The sequence below is a fragment of the Sebastes umbrosus genome, chromosome 18 (genome assembly GCF_015220745.1).
Source record: "Sebastes umbrosus isolate fSebUmb1 chromosome 18, fSebUmb1.pri, whole genome shotgun sequence".
Classification (NCBI taxonomy): domain Eukaryota; kingdom Metazoa; phylum Chordata; class Actinopteri; order Perciformes; family Sebastidae; genus Sebastes; species Sebastes umbrosus.
Window position 1 is genome coordinate 21832431 of NC_051286.1, and position 18091 is coordinate 21850521.

The window sequence follows — 18091 nt, forward strand, 5'->3', positions numbered from 1 at the left end:
TAAAATTGTAATAACATATTGGGAATTAATTTACTTGACCTGCACTGTTGACACACTCATACACAACACATATTAAAGATGCCTGTCAAAGAGTTGTCTCCATGGCAACATTGCACTAAACAATGTGTGTTTGGGTTCAGTGTGGATGCTGAGTTCTGATGATAAACTGACATATTTAGAGACTGCAGAGCAGGATCAGGATTAATAAGGTAAAAATGTAATATCTATTCATTTTAAATCAGTAACTGAACTGAATTGAAAGCAAGTCACTGATTTCACAAGTTTGGATGCACTTGGTAAGTAACTTGGGATTTTGTAACAGGCTACTCTGAGTGTATGTTGTGTTCACTGGTTTTGGTATAGCATTGGTTAAACTTTACCCACGAATGGCCAATATAAAGTAGGCCTCTATTCCAGCATATAGTTTGCCCAAACTGTATAGCATTAATTGATAGTGACTGCTGCAGATATTTTCACTGCTGTGTAATGTTGAAGTGTAAGTGACTGAAATTGCTACCATTAGAATGATTCATGATTATCTTGCCTGTGTATTTTATACCCTGAATATTTCATTCAGTTAACCATATATTTAAATTTTGTGTAACTTTGTAGAGTTATTTAGCGATCTTCCCGACAAGCTATAGCATAACATGGTTGGTATCATGGCTTTGTAGTTTCATATGATACCAGTATCTTCACTCTAGCTCGAAAACTCTGAAAGACAGAATAGCGGTGCCGTCTGAGTTTATGTTATTCAATTTAAGTGCCTGGAATTTTGATTTTTTTTTATGCCGAAACATACCAATGAGCACTGGTTAGTGTAAAGGACACACTGTTCTTTTTCTTTGTAACTTAAAAAACTATTTATCAACATGCTTTTCATCACAATCCATCTCTCTCTCAGGGAAATGTCAACCACTGACAATTGGGTTGGGACCTGGAGGCCGCACCTGCCGAGAGGACCCATAGCTGCCCTGTACGGTAGTCCGGGGCCCAAATATGCACTGCCTACACTCACAGGTATAGCCAAAATGGACACTACGCCTTTTTTTTCACCACCAACACCATTATTATTATTATAACTGACATTGTTTGTCCTCGTTTCCTCAATAAAGGTAGTATTCAACATGACCTTACCAAACACAAAGCGCCAATGTACAGCTTGGGGGCACGTCGTAGCCGCAAGATTGAGGGCTCCCCAGGACCAGGCCTCATTCCCTCCAACATCACCAGAGTGGGCCGAGACGGCGCTCCTGCATTTTCATTCTGCAGCCGTCTAAAGGAGCCCAAATTGTTCCAGGCCCCTGGACCAGGTCAGCAAAACCCCTTACGCATTAAAACTAGGGCTGTCAAACAATTACAATATTTAATCGCGATTAATCGCATGATTGATGGTTAATCGCGATTATCAACATTGGAGTGGGCAAATATGCTTGCTTTATGCAAATGTATGTATTTATTTATTATTGGAAATCAATTAACAAAATTGTGTGTACCTGAGCAAAGATGCATGTGTGACACACACTGTGAGCAATTTTGAGAATAAAAGAAAGTGGATGTATTTTCTTATGACTATGACATTTTTTTGGGGAAAAGCAGGGAAATATATCAGGGCTGTCAAAATATTTAATCGCAATTAATTGCATCATTGTCCATAGTTAATCGCAATTAATCACAAATGAATCACATTTTTTTTTATCTGTTCAAAATGTACATTAAAGGGAGATTTGTTAAGTATTTAATACTCTTATTATCAACATGGGAGTGGGCAAATATGCTGCTTTATGCAAATGTATGTATATATTTATTATTGGAAGTCAATTATCAACACAAAACAATGACAAATATTGTCCAGAAACCCTCACAGGTACTGCATTTAGCATAAAAAATATGCTCAGATCATAACATGGCAAACTGCAGCCCAACAGATAACAACAGCTGTCAGTGTGTCAGTGTGCTGACTTGACTATGACTTGCCCCAAACTGCATGTGATTATCATAAAGTGGTCATGTCTGTAAAGGGGAGACTCGTGGGTACCCATAGAACCTATTTTCATTCACACATCTTGAGGTCAGAGGTCAAGTGACCCCTGTGAAAATGGCCATGACAGTTTTTCCTCGCCAAAATTTAGCGTAAGTTTGGAGCGTTATTTAGCCTCCTTCGTGGTTGGTACCAATGGATTCCTTAGGTTTTCTAGTTTCATCTGATGTCAGTATCTTCACTCTAGCTTTAAAACCCGCTACACCCTAAAAAATTGCAAGATGCATTAATGCGTTAAAGAAATGAGTGCCGTTAAAACGAATTTGCTTTAACGTGTTATTATCGCGTGAACTTTGACAGCCCCTAATTAAAACTGAAATACTGCTGATCTCAAATCTATTCTCTGAAAGCTGACAATATGCCACTGTCGTCATGATGCACACTGTTGTCATTTTAGTTTGCCTGTCAGCAGTGTTTTTATGTAACTTTCTATGGTGTTTCAGGCAAATACTCACCAGAGAATTCAGGAAAGTTGATCTTCCACACTGCTCCTGCTTATACTCTGTCCGGGAGGACGAAAGATATCAGCACTTTCCAAACACCAGGTAACATATTGTATTTGGTGTCAACTTTATTTTAGTTGTGGGTTACAATAACACATTGAATATAAGCTTAACTCGCCAATCATACTGCAGGTCCAGCCCAGTACACTCTGCCACCAGTGCTGGGGCTACACACTGTGGTGACACCCTCAGCTCTCGCCTACTCAATAGGTGGCCGCAACAAAAGCTTCCTTGAGAACCTGAAGAAGGTATATGACTGTCAAACAATTTGCTTAAAAAAACGAGAATTAAAAAAAATCCTGTGATTTACTTGTTCTCGACACTTTTGTTTCCCCTCCAGACTCCTGGTCCTGCTGCCTACGAAGGCGTGAACCCTTGTATTTACAGGCAAAAGGCTCCACAGTTTAGCATGTCAGGACGCAATTTCCCACCTTCTGAAACCACAATGAAACCAGGACCTGGTGCACACTGTCCCGAGGGGGTAAGAAAACACATTGATGATCAAATAAGACATTTATTTGCAAAGGCCCCAAATATGTTTTGCATTCTGTTCCTTCAATGACATTATTCCCTTCCTTTAGGTGACCTCCACAAAAGCCCAAGCTCCAAGCTACTCCTTTGGAATGCGTCACTCAAAGTACATTGTAGAGTTAATTGTGCCTGAAGAAACTCACGTGTGATCTCTTGTTTGTAAAGCACAAAAAGCACAATAAAGCATAAACAAGATGCTTTTTACTAAAGTATTTTAGACACATTTTATTTTTCAAAGTAGCTATTTCTTGTTGGTTTCGAAAACTATTCAATATTTTTATTTTCTGGACAATATTTGTCATTGTTTTGTGTTGTTAATTGATTTCTAATAATAAATATATACATACATTTGCATAAAGCAGAATATTTGTACACTCCCATGTTAATAAGAGTATTAAATACTTGACAAATCTCCCTTAAAGGTACATTTTGAACAGATAAAAAACGTGCGATTAATTTGTGATTAATCTCGATTAACTATGGACAATCATGTGATTAATCACAATTAAATTTGTAATCGATTGACAACCCTAAATATTTTTGATTGATTAATTAACATTTTCAGCAAGTAACTGTAATGAATTACTGCAGTATCATTAATAATTGACATAGCAGCAAAAACACAAGTGTCATTAAAGGGTAACTTTTTTTCAACCTGGACCCTATTTCCCCATGTTTTTATGTCTAAGTGGCTGACATTTCATTTTTAAAGTGGTCCAGTATTGAGGGATAACGCTGTAACCGGCAGCCATTAAAAAGCGAGCTGCGGGGGCAAGTGAGCAGCGTCAATGTAACGTTACGTCCACTAAAAGTGCTGTTTTTTGCCACTGACAGGCTCAAATGTTATTGGAAGTGTCTGACAACATTATGGAAAGGACCCTACAGAGAAATAAATAATTTTTCTTACCTTTCGCTTGGTCTGTTTGTTATTGTGTCCAAGTCTTGCTCAAGGAAAAGTATTGTTGTGAAATCTGAATATCCGTATACTCTGGCTCAAATATATACGGGCCACCATCAAATTCAGACCTCTTCCACATTGTCAAAATCCTCTCAATATTCAGTTATAACATTGAATTTTTTTTTAGATAACACTAAGCTACGCTTTCTGTACTCAAACACAACAAACTCTAACTGGCTGGCACTCACGTTTCCACCATGGATGTACACATGTACACATATGTAACTATTTTCCACAATTATTTGTATGTATTATATGTATGTATTATGTACTAATTAAACCTTAACTTTACAATATTGTTGTAAGGCTCTAAAAACCATGTTTATTGGATGCCTTCACGTACAGTGGACTGTTCCAGCCACAGGCAGGGATGTATTACAGGTCCCATATTGTAAAAAGTGAGATTTTCATGTCTTTTATATTATAAAGCAGGTATAAGTGCTTTATAAATACTGTTAAACTATCAAAATGCTCAATATACGGAGAAATACACAGCCGGTACTCAGAAATTGTGCATTTGAAACAAGCCGTTAGGATTTCTGTCCATTTGTGATGTCACAAATATACAATATTTAGACCATTACATGGTTTTAATTGTAAACATTCTAAATGTGTCCCAGTTTATTTCCTGTTGCACTGTGTGTGTAAATAACATCAGCTGACAGGAAGTAAACATGGACCCAAACTGTTGCCTAGCAACGCAATTCCGTTGAAATGCACTAAAACGGAGCGTTTCACTCAGATGGTGAATACAAGTATATTCAGGCAGACAGTATGAGGAAAGTAAAGCTTTTTTTTTAACATTACAGCATGTAAACATGTTCTAGTAGAAACACAAAATACAAGTATGAAACCTGAAAATGTGCATGATATGGGACCTTTAAGACTGCAAAGTGACAATAGTGCACCTGAAAACATTTTAAAATCCACCATTTAATATCTCTTTTGTTGTCTTACACAGTTTTTCCTTATTTTGCAAACACTTTAACAAACTCTCCCATTACCATATTCTTCACTTTCCATGAGCCAAAATGAAAAAAATGAAATGAAAACTTACCCCCTCACCGTGTTGGTGTTGGAAGAGTGTTAGAAGCCAGGTTATGTGATGTCTGACTTGTCATATAAGCAGCATTAATGGTGACTGGTTCATTTAGTGTGTACTGGTATAAGCCATGCAGTGAGCCAGTATTACCCAGAGTGTTTGTCCCTTAGAGTTGCCGTACCCTCTGACGTCACTTCAGAGCGACAACTAACAATGGTAAGTGAGCAGGCAGTTTCTCTGCGGCGCGTTTATTTATTTCACTAAATCGTTTTATTCGCCGATACAACATCACTGATAGTTCTTGAAACGTTACCATATCGCGTTGCCGTGTAGTTTCAGGCGGCTTCGTGTCTTATTTGTGAAGTAACAACAGGATTAAAGGCAGTAAAAGCCTGAAGTAGCTGAATGCTAGGCTAGCTGCGTTAGCTTGTTTCTCTCGGTTGGAAGCTAGCTAGCTCTAATTAGCAGAGTCATTCACACCGGAGAGCTCTGTAACCGTTTCACCAGTTTGATACAGTTAGTGCTAACAACATCAACATAACGAGTTGAAGTGTTAGTTAACCTGCTAGGTCTAGTTAACGTGAGCTAACTGTACTGTAAACAGCTCAGCTAATGGCTAACCCAGTAGGAAGAGACTGTTAGAGTGCACTGATGGATGTGTTTCTGTATAAACCGACTGTATGTTTGTATGTACCTGATTCTTTCAGGGTCAAAGCCAGAGTGGAGGTCACGGTCCGGGGGGAGGCAAGAAGGATGACAAGGTGAGAATGACACAGCTTCTGCTAGCTGGTGTCTGAACGTGTTGTTTTGGTATTCTTCTGTGTGGCCTCTGAACTAAACTAACTCTTTAATTCATTATTGGCACTGGATTTTAGCCAAAAGCCAACATTTTTATTTGCAAAGAAATGTTATATGTTGAAACGTTTTTATGATTTATATATATGTGACAAACATTAAAGGGACTGTTTGTAAGAATCAGAAATGCTTGTTAACAGCGACACCTGTGGCCGTTAAGTCAACGAAAGTTAGTGTAGGGTTCGCGCTTGTGCTCGCTCTAAACAGACATGAACGAGCATCACTCAAAACAGTGAGGCGAAACATGTCAGCTAAAACCACAATATCACTCTATATTTCAGCTGCTTGGCAGTAATGTTAGCTGACCAGACGAAGGTCTCTCCATGAATCAATGCTGATCCTAGCGTTGGTTTTTCCTGCTTCAGCCTCCCGACCGCAGTCGGAGGGAACAGGGCCGGCACCCGGTCGGAAATGATAATGTTTCTCGCTGCGGAGCCCCGTCACTTCGCAAGACACAGAAAACCTCTGTTGGTCTGGAGGAGCTGCAGCAGTTATTTCTGCACAAACGTCCACTGTACATTCACTAGATATTCTCAGAGCTACGAAGTCTTCTGCAGCGTGTAGTGTGCGCGCATGCATGTGAGGTGGAACGAGCTGAGTGAAGGCAGGCAGGCAGAGGAGCAGAGTACAGCAGAGACTCTGGCCCTGGAGACCAAAGCTACGGTCTCCCCTGCGTACTACAACCGCTGCCAACACTGTTTTGCAAGACGAGCTTCACTAGATACAACTTTGAGGTTTTGGTGCTTCCATGTAGTTTGTGTTGGAGTCTGAGTCTAAACAGCGTAGCCACACGCGAGCGTGCACATGCGAGCGCGCATAGGAAACCGACTTGGGTGATTTAAATGTGTAAGAAGTTACAAACAGTCCCTTTTAACATAAGTGTGTCATATTTATTTATTCTATAAAGCATTCTAAGATATTTTGTTTTGCTCCATCTCTTTTCTTCTCACTATCTGAACAGCCAACCACACACTTTCACATACACGCACACACACACGTTTCTTAAATACTGGTCTACCACAGGCTTTATTCCAAACTTTATGTGAAGAGTAAAAAAAAAAAGCTTCTGTACTATATATAGACACTTGTAGGGCTGTTTGTGCCAAGGTAAGAAGTATTTCAAGTTGATTGTTCTTCTGGCTAATATCTTTTCTGACATGTGTTGCCTCTTTGTCCCAATCGAAGGATAAGAAAAAGAAGTATGAGCCTCCAATTCCCACCAGAGTTGGCAAGAGAAAGAAGAAGACCAAGGGACCAGATGCTGCCAGTAAACTACCATTAGGTAAGGATCTCAAAAGGCCTCCTTCTGCCTGGCTTTATTTGAGCTCTCTGGATACAACTGGGTACACTGTCTGACAGTTATCCCTGAAAACCCTGGTGGAGAGATTGTAATGATATTAAGACTCCTTAATTGGCATTATTGAATAAAAAGAGACCACAAATCTAATGTCAATGCTGAGGGGTGGAAAGCATGATGATTACAGCCTTTAAGTTCAAGAGGGTCTGTGATACAAAGTGTTTGTGGTTGAATCAAATTGGTCTTTTAGATATTTTTTTTAATGTATGTTTTACGTATGCTGTCCTGTGTTTGTCTTTCAGTCACTCCTCACACTCAATGCCGTCTGAAGCTGCTGAAGCAGGAGCGGATCAAAGACTACCTGTTGATGGAGGAGGAGTTCATCAGAAACCAGGAGCAGATGAAGCCCCTGGAAGAGAAACAGGAGGTCAGCCCTTGTTACAGATGTGCCTCACTCTCTTTTTAGATACAATAATCCTGTTCTTTTTTCAATATATATACATTTTGAACTTTGGTCATATTACAGAACAGACCAAATCTTAACTTCCCCTACTATTTTTCTATTTCAATAATCCTAGTCTTATCTTTTTTACAGGAGGAGAGGTCAAAGGTAGACGACCTGCGGGGGACCCCCATGTCCGTGGGCACTTTGGAGGAAATCATCGATGACAACCACGCCATCGTTTCCACCTCAGTGGGATCAGAGCACTACGTCAGCATCCTGTCCTTCGTGGATAAGGATCTGCTGGAGCCAGGCTGCTCTGTCCTGCTGAACCACAAGGTAATATTCAGTGGGAATCCTTATTTAAGGTTTACCTTTTTAAAAAATACATACATTTTGATCAAGATACCTTTGTTTTAAAGAGTACGATTTTAAGAAAATAAAGAAGGAAATAATTACAGTAACTTAACTTCTCGATGGTGTTTCTCACTCAACTATGACACCGCACTACTATTCATCAATTTAGATTCAGCAAGTATCCGACAATTCCCCGAAACACTTTAAATGTTCTCTATATGATATCCAGAGCTTCTCTTTGTTTTGTTCACATAACTGGGCTGGCCGTGTGTGCCTTTTAGTGCATGTTTGTGTATGTGAGCCCCACTGGCTAGCACAATGCTGTTGCAGTTGCTGCTCAAATGTTTATTTATATACAGTATATATGATAAATAATGCAATGTTAATTCTGTTATTAATTTGTTTAATTTTTTTCTCTCAAAAAACTAAAAAAAGAATAGTAAAGAGTAGCGTTAGAGTACCGGATCGATAAGTAGTATCGGTAAGAGTAGTAGTACCGTTAAAATCTTAATGATACCCATCCCTACTCACAGCCGCAACTCTACACTGCCCTCATACGGCGGTTACAGCTGATAATGCTGTCCCGACTGATGGCGTTGTTGTGGAAGCGTAGTGCCTAACCTCCTGTGCCCCTCCAGGTTAAAACTGTTAGCACTGTTAGCATCGTTAGCTGAGAGCTACCGATTCAGCCGTCGCCATGTTGATGGCCGTATGGAGACAATAGATATGCTCTGAATATCAAATTGAGCACAGTCTTTAAAGAACATTTTTTAAATTTCTGTCACCTCTTTTAACTGTAATACAAACACTGTGTGTCTCTTGTAGGTTCATGCCGTGATTGGTGTGCTGATGGACGACACTGATCCCTTGGTGACGGTGATGAAGGTGGAGAAGGCCCCACAAGAAACCTACGCCGACATCGGCGGGCTGGACAATCAGATCCAGGAGATCAAGGTACAGTATATAATGCTTGCATTTCAACCTGCAATGCTAAAATGGGCCTGGGCCGTGAGTTGGCTAATATTCAGCAAAAGTTATACTGCACCCAAAATCTTTGTAGTGTGAAATTCTCACCTCCCGTGGACCTGAAAGGTAGCCTTTCAAAGTTGGTGGCTTTGTCCAGTTGTCGCAAAAAATTCACAAACCACTTCTGCAACATAAATAATTATCACGGCTCCCCGTCTGTATTACTAGTTTTCTAAACGCAATCAAATATCGACCGCAATATGGATAATTTCTTTAAGCTTTCACAGTGAGCTGTTTATATCACTCTCAACTACATTTGCTGAGCGACCAACTTAAACCAAATTTACACTACAAGACTTTCAAAGTCGTCAGATATCAGTACTGTTCACACTACACAACTCGTTGTCTTGTAATGGGGAGTCTTTTAAGTCGTCGTGGTTTTCACACTTCATGACTGACCGGAGACAGGAGATCAGACACTACAAGATCTTTCACCGGGAGGAATCCCTGATGAGGTCTCCAAACTAAGTTTTGTCACGAAAACACACGCGAGAAATACACGGTAAATGACGTGATACCATACACAAGACACATTGTTGATGTTGTTGTTGGCATGTGTTTACAAAATGGCCTGTTTCAAAACTTGTTTTTTACTATTTAGTCCTCTAGGTGCAACAACAATTTTGTTCTGTGTTGCAAATGAACACATACAGTGAGTTCCTGTTGTTACAGGCGACCCTCCTCCCCCAGGTCTCCCCTCAACCCGTGTCTCGCGCTCTCATTGGCTTTACCTCGTATCTGTAGTCCCCGATATGTCCAGATATTTAGCATGCTAGATATCTGTAATGTGTCTGTGAGGCATCGATGAGCGCCGGCGAGTGTCTTTGAACAGTTGACACATGACGCTCGAGCGCCGATGTGCGAGCGCTGAACACCGATTTGCCTCGGATCTGAGGCTTTTGTCGGGGAGCTCAAAAAAATTGCCAGGGATTGGAAAATCAGGGCTAAAGTTGTGTAGTATGAACTAGGCATTAAGCAAAGTGAAAGTTTAATTATTTATGTATACAACACCTTTTCCGTGGGCGCTGAGGTTTACGCTGCAGTTTTCTGTTGGTTTCAATAGGAGTCAGTGGAGCTGCCTCTCACACATCCAGAGTATTATGAGGAGATGGGCATCAAGCCTCCCAAGGGTGTCATCCTATACGGACCACCTGGCACAGGTGAGTGCTTTCATTAAACACGTTACCAACAGTGGCTCTCAAACTCTAAAAACCCAAGAAAAACACAGGCCGTTATAAGAAGTTTAAGTTCAACACAATTTTTTATCTACCTCACCTTCCACCAGGTTAAATATACCCCCATTACTCTTTATGATAAACTGGTAATCTTGTTTCACATGTATGTGGTACAAGAATCACGTATAATGTATACACGTATGTACATACTGTATATAGCCTAACCTTTAAGTTTTCAGTTTGATCACACAAGTATTAAGTCTTTTTCAAGTGAACTTCCAGAGATAAAGGTGTATTTACCCCAGACTGACATCACTGGCAAATTCCATTTAGTCCTCTGGGACCTTTTTTAAAGGGCACCGCAGCAGGGAAGGTGAGAGACTGTCACCAGCCTCTTTTGGTACTGTCACAGAAAAAAGTGCTTCACAGCCAGTGTTACACAATTGTAATGATTCAAAACACCTTCAGCAATTTTGTAAAAAAGAATATGCTTATTAGCGGGTAGTTTCGTCAATGCAGTATAATTAGCCTTTGTGAACCTTTTCAACCTTTGTCACAGTGTACAGCGTTTAAAAAAAGTTATTTTTACAAATTTCGCAAATCAATTCGGTCAAAACAAGAACATTAACAAAGAAAATAAGGCTTAAGTGAAGTGCACTTTGCTTCAGCTTGGCTCTGAATTTCAATACGATCTCTTAGTGCATTTATAAAGAACTACACATCATCACTGTTACAAATAAGATAGCATAGAAATGAAGTTTAATGCTCGCTCAAAGGCAAGGGGAAGAACACATTTTCGAGGCTTAAGCTTTGTGGGTGTCAAATTCATCAAATATTGTTAATCAAGTCTTTGAGGACAATATGCACAAAGATAATGTGATACATGTATTGTATAAATAGTAAGAACATTTCAGACATAGTCTGAATAGTCTTTTTGTCAAGGGTAACACAGTAGATACTCTAACATATTTTCAAGGACCCTGATATTAAGAGATACCACTAGTGCTTTTGACCAGGCAATAATACTATAAAAATAAAGAATGCCTTCCCTCTTAATAATCTTTATTATCACCGTCTATTACTGCCACACATTGCCATGATAATTTTGACTTTTTTCTATCCCTTCAAATTGGATAGAGATTTTTTTATCATGCCTCCGCGCTGGTGATTGCCGTGGCCGGAGGCACCATGTTTTTGGGTTGTCCGTCTCATTCTTGGAGTGCCTGGAGGGAATATCTTCAAATTTGGCACTCAAGGATGAACTGAGTAGATTTTGGTGGTCAAAGGTCACTGTGACCTCACAAAACTGTTTTTTTGGCCACAAATCAGGAATTCATATGCTAATGACAAGTTCACACAAATGTCTAATAGGATAAAATGATGAAGTAATGACATTTTGGACAGACATGGATGAAAACTAAATAGTTAAGAAGACAACAATTGCATATAAAACCAGTCAGGATTGCAGAAAGGACATATATTAGTTTCTTTCAGGGGTGGTACTAATCACTTTTCATCTGTGTGAATGTTACGTTGCATCTAGATGGTGAATGAAGGAGATGTGATGGAACAATGTGATGTGTGTGACCTTTTAGAACTGCTTTTAGGTGCACCTGGGCAGTGTGTGATATTATTTTGAGTTCCTGTAAACCTTTGAATTCATATAAGAAATTTCCAGTAGTGGAAAAAATACATGAAGTGTATATACTGAGAAAATTAGACCAGAACAAATATATATACCAAATGAAATATGACAATTAAATGAGATATCTGAAAGAAAATGTCACGAGAAACTGCCCAAGCATTTGAAAGTCAAATGGATGCAGGTATTTATCTAAAAATGGATACATCACAGATCAATTTAAATTAATGTTGCTGTTTTACCTTAACTAATAATTGTTAACGTCCACCTGGATGTTAGGTAGCTAAAATAAAAAAAACATTAGTGAACAGGGTCTTAACTGCTGATGTTAGGAACCTCTTAACTAACCTCTCTTTTCCCCTCTCTCTAATGGTGCTACAGTGATGCAATTATTGTATTCTCATGCTAAATGTATACTTTTATGTAATGCATGTACCAGGTAAGACACTGCTCGCCAAGGCCGTAGCCAATCAGACATCAGCTACCTTCCTGCGCGTTGTGGGCTCAGAGCTGATCCAGAAGTACCTGGGAGACGGGCCCAAGCTGGTCCGAGAGCTCTTCAGGGTGGCAGAGGAGCACGCTCCCTCCATCGTCTTCATCGACGAGATCGATGCCATCGGCACTAAAAGGTACACAGACATCTTACTTCAAAACTATTTTATACTGAGAGACCGAGAGCATCGGAGCAGAGATAATGTATGCATCACCTTTAGTGTTGAGCCAGAAGTGGATGACAAGGTGTTGGATTAGTAAGTGTGATAGCTGGCTACGCCTTGATATATCACATGTTTATTTTGAGTCAGTACTGAACAGCACATTTGAACAGTTCAGGTTGATGAACTTTCTTCATCATCTAACTGAAAGTGTCTTTCTGTTTGGCAGATTTAAAAATCACGTAAGCCTATCAAATTGTACAGTATGATATACGTTTTTCAATTTCAGTATGCACTTTTCAAGTTTGTTTTTGATGTGGGCTTTCCCCCTGTCTTTAATTAAAAAAAAATGATGACAGTTCCAGGACCAGTGGCAACAGACAGTGTAGAAAATACAAAATCGGCTTCTGTTTTTCATCCCTGTTGGCAAACAAAATGTAAAAAGACAGTAACATTGTTAGGCAGGATATTGGCTGTGCCTTAAATGAATGAGCCTGGTTGGATGTTGATGTGAATAATGAATGAGCTTGTAGATTTGGCTTACACTCTTTACCTCTCATGGAACAGACAAGCAAACAACCCAGTTAAATGATAACAAGACTGCAGGATGGCCAAGCTTGAAGTCCGTAGAGTCTTGAGGATGTAGGGCAGTGTTGTTGGATTCTATAAATTCTTAAGATAAATGGATGTGTCCTCTGTGTGCGTTGTGCAGGTATGACTCTAACTCTGGCGGTGAGAGGGAGATCCAGAGGACCATGCTGGAGCTGCTCAATCAGCTGGACGGCTTCGACTCGCGGGGAGATGTTAAAGTAATCATGGCCACCAATCGGATAGAAACCCTGGATCCGGCCCTCATCAGACCTGGTCAGTAGGAGTCTGATTGGATCAGATTCTGCTTGTATTTGTCACTGTCTAGCACTGTTTCCACCACAGGAATTTTACCCCAGAAATAAGAACCTTTTGAGGAACTGTTTTTACTGCAGGGACCGGGGTCTAACTCAAGTTCTGGGGACATTTTACAGGGCTTTTTTTACCCTGGTCGGGGGATAGTACTCTTTGAAAGTACCAGAACTTTTGGGGTGGAGTTTGCAGGGATGACCGTCACTGATTGGTAAAACACCACAGCACCGCTGCCTCTATACTCGTGTATCGCTTCATTCATAAACAAGGAAGTGCTCTAGTATTGATTCATGACCATTTTAGGACGAGGGGAGAGCATTACTCTTTCTTTGATAACATTGAAAGTAAAGTTAGTCTCTGCTGTCGGCCTCCCAACAGAGAAAAAAGAGAGAGAAGATTGCTTTTGATTGCTTTGCGGCGTTAATGTTCGAAAGCACAAATAAATAACCATCAAACACTCAACAGATGATTTACCGTGGAGACACGCTCTTAGTTTCATTTTCCTCCTCTGCATTTCATTCATATCCAACATGCATCAGTAAATATATGCAGCAGTAAATATTGTCACCTTTATTTTTTTTCTATGGTTAATTTTTTCCAGCATGTTTTATTAGATGAAACAGGCAGACACACTGAAACTGCAGGCTTTAGAGAGAAATACATTTTCTTACACGTAACATAACGAAGATCTTCCTCATTATTATTCCTAAAAGACTCAGAAGAGTAATTAAGGTCTCCTGTTAATGAAAAAGTTTGAAAATCGTACTATTCGTACAAAAATCATTTATTCATTTGACCTTGGTACGTATCAACAGTTATTTATTCATTCATTTAGACTTGCACTGATTGTGCACTGAGACTGTTGTGGACAGTTGATCATTGATTAGATCTGCTATCAGATCTGCTTTAAAATGCTTTACTGTAAAAGCTCAGGGATTCAGTTGTGGGCAGAATCATCGTAGGCAAAGGAACTTCCTTAATTGGTTTGTAAAATTATTAATGTTTGATAAATTAACCAAACATGATTAGCGTTTGGTCAATCGGTGCACCGCTATGTTTATTAATTAAATTGGAAGTTAGCATTAGTCTACTAAATGAAATGTTAAAACATTTAATGTTGGCAAAACTGTAAGAAGCTCTTTACAGCGGCAGTTTGTAAAGTTGTAGTTTTCTTCTCTCCTCCTCCTCCTCAGGGAGAATTGACCGTAAGATCGAGTTTCCACTGCCGGATGAGAAGACCAAAAGGAGGATCTTCCAGATCCACACCAGCCGCATGACAGTAGCCGATGATGTCACCCTCGATGACCTCATCCTGGCTAAGGACGACCTATCAGGAGCAGACATTAAGGTGAGAGCGAGACTGTTAACGCGCAGCTTCAAACTGGTTTTGTCTCGGATCACATCAGCTGGATCCAAAATGTATGTGCTTACCAGTTTGACTTTTTGACCAGCTACATTGTTCTTAAAGAGATTACAAATAATGGGTATGTCAATAGAACATAGACAAAACTTACATACACTGCATGATGGCTAGGGCCAATGGTTCCAGTGAGTTTTTTATGCTTCCATGAAAGTGATATCTCAAGAACGCCTGGAGGGAATTTCTTCAAATTAGGCACAAACCAGTCCGTCCAGTCCGTTTAGAATCTGGTGGTCAAAAGTCACTGTGACTTTACAAAACACCTTTTTGGCCACAACTCAACAATTCATATGCTAATTATGACAAGTTCACTCACATGTCTAATAGTATTAGATGATGAAGTGATGACATTTTGGACAGACATGGATGTAAACTCAATCTTGACTGGTTGTGGAGGCATACAATCACGAGGCGTTGATTCAAAATTGTCTTTCTTTTGTGTCCTTTCTTAACTCCCACACATGTAATAGTATCTGTGGGAGTACTCTGTCTTAACATAACAGTGGATTAAGCAGCGTGGTAGGGGTTGTGTCCAATCGAAGTCCGTCCCGGCGCTGGAGATACGTTCTGTCTGTTTTCTTAATTTGCTCCGGCTGGCTTCTGTGTGACTACCGCCACGTATTGATTGTGTGAGTTCAACAGGTCTGGGCACTGAGCCAGTTCACACTGTGGCTCAGCAGAAAAGGGGGAAACAAGATGAAGGGAAGCCATAAGTGCTGATTTTCTAAACTATAGTAGTATGAACACCTCAATTTAATTGTTCTATATTGTGTCCTCCATTCAAAAAAAGACCTCATCCAAAGTTTACTGCACATTTAACTCTTTACTTCTCACTGACTCAACTCTGCTGCCCTCATGTGAGAACTGACAGAATTACACTTTGAGTGAGTTTCCAGCAATCTGTATGATGCTTTTGTGTAGATCATCACCATGATCATATAAATGATGTCAGTCATTTACAATAGCCGGTATTGTTGAGTAGAAAATAATTCACCGCCTTTTTGATATCTGATACTGTTAGTGTTCAAAAACTTTACACAAACTAAAGTGTAAACTTTGAAGTGAAAACTCCACCCTAACTCTTATCTTGTGATTCATTATGTTGTCTGAATTGTGGTCAGTTTGAATTACAGTATGTCTGTTAGAATTAATATACACCGATCAGCCATAACTTTATGACCACTGACAGGTGAAGTGAATAACATTGATTATCTTGTTATAATGGCACCTTGCAGTGGTTGGGATATATTAGACAGCAAGTGAACATTTTGAACTTTTAACTTTGTGTTGGAAGCAGAAAAAATAGGCAAGCGTAAGGATCCAAATTGTGATGGCTAGACGACTAGGTCAGAGCATCTCCAGAACTGCAGCTCTTGTGGGATGTTCCCGGTCTGCAGTGGTCAGGACCTACCACAAGTGGTCCAAGGAAGGAAAACCGGCGACAGGGTCAGACACGAGGCTCATTGATGCACGTGGGGAGCGAAGGCTGGCCCGTGTTGTCCGATCCAATAGAAGAGCTACTGGAGCTCAAATTGCTGAAAAAGTGAATGCTGGTTCCGATAGAATGGTGTCAGAACACACAGTGCATCGCAGTTTGTTGCGTACGGGGCTGTGTAACCGCAGACCGGTCAGGGTGCCCATGCTGTCCTAATGTCATAGCTGATCGGCGTATAAGGTGACAAGTTGTCACAATCGAATAAAAGTAGAACATGACTCAGTCAAAACCAGGTATATGGCTGGACTGTGTAGAGTCAGTCTGTGAATTTGTGGCTAAATTGTTACACAGATAGTCAGTGGTCATGTCTATAAAGTTAAATCCAGCGGTACATGTCCACCAGGTCTGGACGAGGACACTAGGGGATGCGGGAAAACAGGAAACAATTTTCATTTGGAAAGAGCAAAGGCCAATGAGGACATTCCAACAGTACGCCTGACCAATTGTGTAACTTCATCACTCAGTGACAGACTTTTATGTTTGTAGCCAATAAAAACCCATACAGCCATCTTTAGTTTAATAATAGTATATACTGTCAATACAACATTGTCAAATGAATTAATGGTATTTTCTGTTATTCTTTCACATCAGGTATTTCCACATTTCACTTGCTGTATTTTGTATGCACAAGTTACTAGTTTATCCAGTTAAGCAGGAAAGCTAAACACACAAAAGTCAACTAAATGATAACACAGATTAGAGCATTGTTATCTCTGCCAAGGAGGTTATACTGCGTTCCATTTACCTCGGAAATCAGAGGTTGGTTCTGGAAATGACGTCATACCCGAGGTGACCATGTTCCAGTACAAGTCGGAAAACTTAATGGGGTTTGCTCCAGCCAGGTTAGCCATTGTTAGCAATACCAGTTGATAACAACGCATTACGCCGGTATTTTGTGCATACGAACACCGTAGCAACGTGTCTACAGATAGAAGTTGCACTCTCCAAGGACCCTTGTAGTTACTGCTGCTGTTTTTTTCCCCCACGGAGTTCGACATCCATTCTTACTGTATTTCTACACAGTTTAAATGTCTTTTCTCTTTCACAGAACCCTACAGCTGAAATAACACTTTTTATATCTCTCCTCTCCCTGTGTCCTCAAGGCCATCTGCACAGAAGCTGGCCTCATGGCTCTGCGCGAACGCCGCATGAAAGTCACCAACGAAGACTTCAAGAAGTCCAAGGAAAACGTCCTGTACAAGAAGCAGGAGGGCACACCAGAGGGGCTCTACCTCTAACCTTCAAACTTTTATGTTTCTCTCACTCTCACCCCTTCCCTATCTATCGCTGTGTGAAAGAGAGGAGGCAGCAGTTGAGTTGTTTGTCTCCCCCAGAGAGAGTTTTGATATATTTTGTGCATGTCATGTCTGGCTTATCCCACTCTCCTGTTACCGTTATGTGAATAAAAAGACACCAAAACAATGGTCGTCGTTTGTTAGTCATGTTTTTATTTTCTGGAGCGTTTTGGCTCGCTCACCAGCCGATTTGAATATTATCAGGCCATTAAATAGCCACTATCAGTCGCTATAAGCACCATAGATGTGGATCATTAGGGGCCTACCACGTTGTAAAAGTGAAACTTAAAAGCAACACCCTCTGATATGTAAAACTGAATGAAACTTCACATCTTAATCACAAACAAAAAAGGCTTCTTTAGGTTTAGGCAACAAAACTACAACTTTTTTAGGTTTAGGCAACAAAACTACTACTTTTTTAGGTTTAAGCAAAAAAAACTACAACTTCTTTAGGTTTAG

General features: G+C 40.1%; 2 protein-coding genes across 3 annotated transcripts; both read left to right on the forward strand.

Annotated features, from left to right (window-relative positions):
* Nucleotides 1–74: 74 nt before the first annotated feature.
* On the forward strand, nt 75–3298 carry LOC119476952 (outer dense fiber protein 3-like). 2 transcript variants are annotated; one of them, XM_037750639.1, is made up of 7 exons: nt 75–209; nt 905–1020; nt 1116–1313; nt 2485–2586; nt 2677–2792; nt 2885–3025; nt 3126–3298. In XM_037750639.1, the coding sequence occupies exons 2-7, from the start codon at nt 909–911 to the stop codon at nt 3222–3224; spliced, it is 768 nt and encodes a 255-aa protein (XP_037606567.1). In that variant the 5' UTR covers nt 75–209; nt 905–908; the 3' UTR covers nt 3225–3298. The 2 variants fall into 2 exon arrangements, with proteins under 2 accessions (XP_037606567.1, XP_037606569.1); XM_037750641.1 differs by having other exon boundaries at nt 160–296.
* Nucleotides 3299–5201: 1903 nt separating this feature from the next.
* On the forward strand, nt 5202–17760 carry LOC119476951 (26S proteasome regulatory subunit 4). The gene is made up of 11 exons (XM_037750638.1): nt 5202–5291; nt 5783–5836; nt 7116–7212; nt 7530–7654; nt 7823–8008; nt 8852–8980; nt 10116–10212; nt 12309–12498; nt 13235–13386; nt 14616–14770; nt 17441–17760. The coding sequence occupies exons 1-11, from the start codon at nt 5289–5291 to the stop codon at nt 17573–17575; spliced, it is 1323 nt and encodes a 440-aa protein (XP_037606566.1). The 5' UTR covers nt 5202–5288; the 3' UTR covers nt 17576–17760.
* Nucleotides 17761–18091: the final 331 nt, after the last annotated feature.

Bases quoted from the DNA above. Each gene is read 5' to 3' on its own strand.
- LOC119476951 (XM_037750638.1), top strand. The intron at 7,213-7,529 runs GTAAGGATCTCA...TTTGTCTTTCAG, and splicing joins TGCCAGTAAACTACCATTAG to TCACTCCTCACACTCAATGC. The intron at 14,771-17,440 runs GTGAGAGCGAGA...TGTGTCCTCAAG, and splicing joins TATCAGGAGCAGACATTAAG to GCCATCTGCACAGAAGCTGG.
- LOC119476952 (XM_037750639.1), top strand. From the start codon at position 909: ATGTCAACCACTGACAATTGGGTTGGGACCTGGAGGCCGCACCTGCCG. The intron at 1,021-1,115 runs GTATAGCCAAAA...TCCTCAATAAAG, and splicing joins TGCACTGCCTACACTCACAG to GTAGTATTCAACATGACCTT. The intron at 1,314-2,484 runs GTCAGCAAAACC...ATGGTGTTTCAG, and splicing joins GTTCCAGGCCCCTGGACCAG to GCAAATACTCACCAGAGAAT.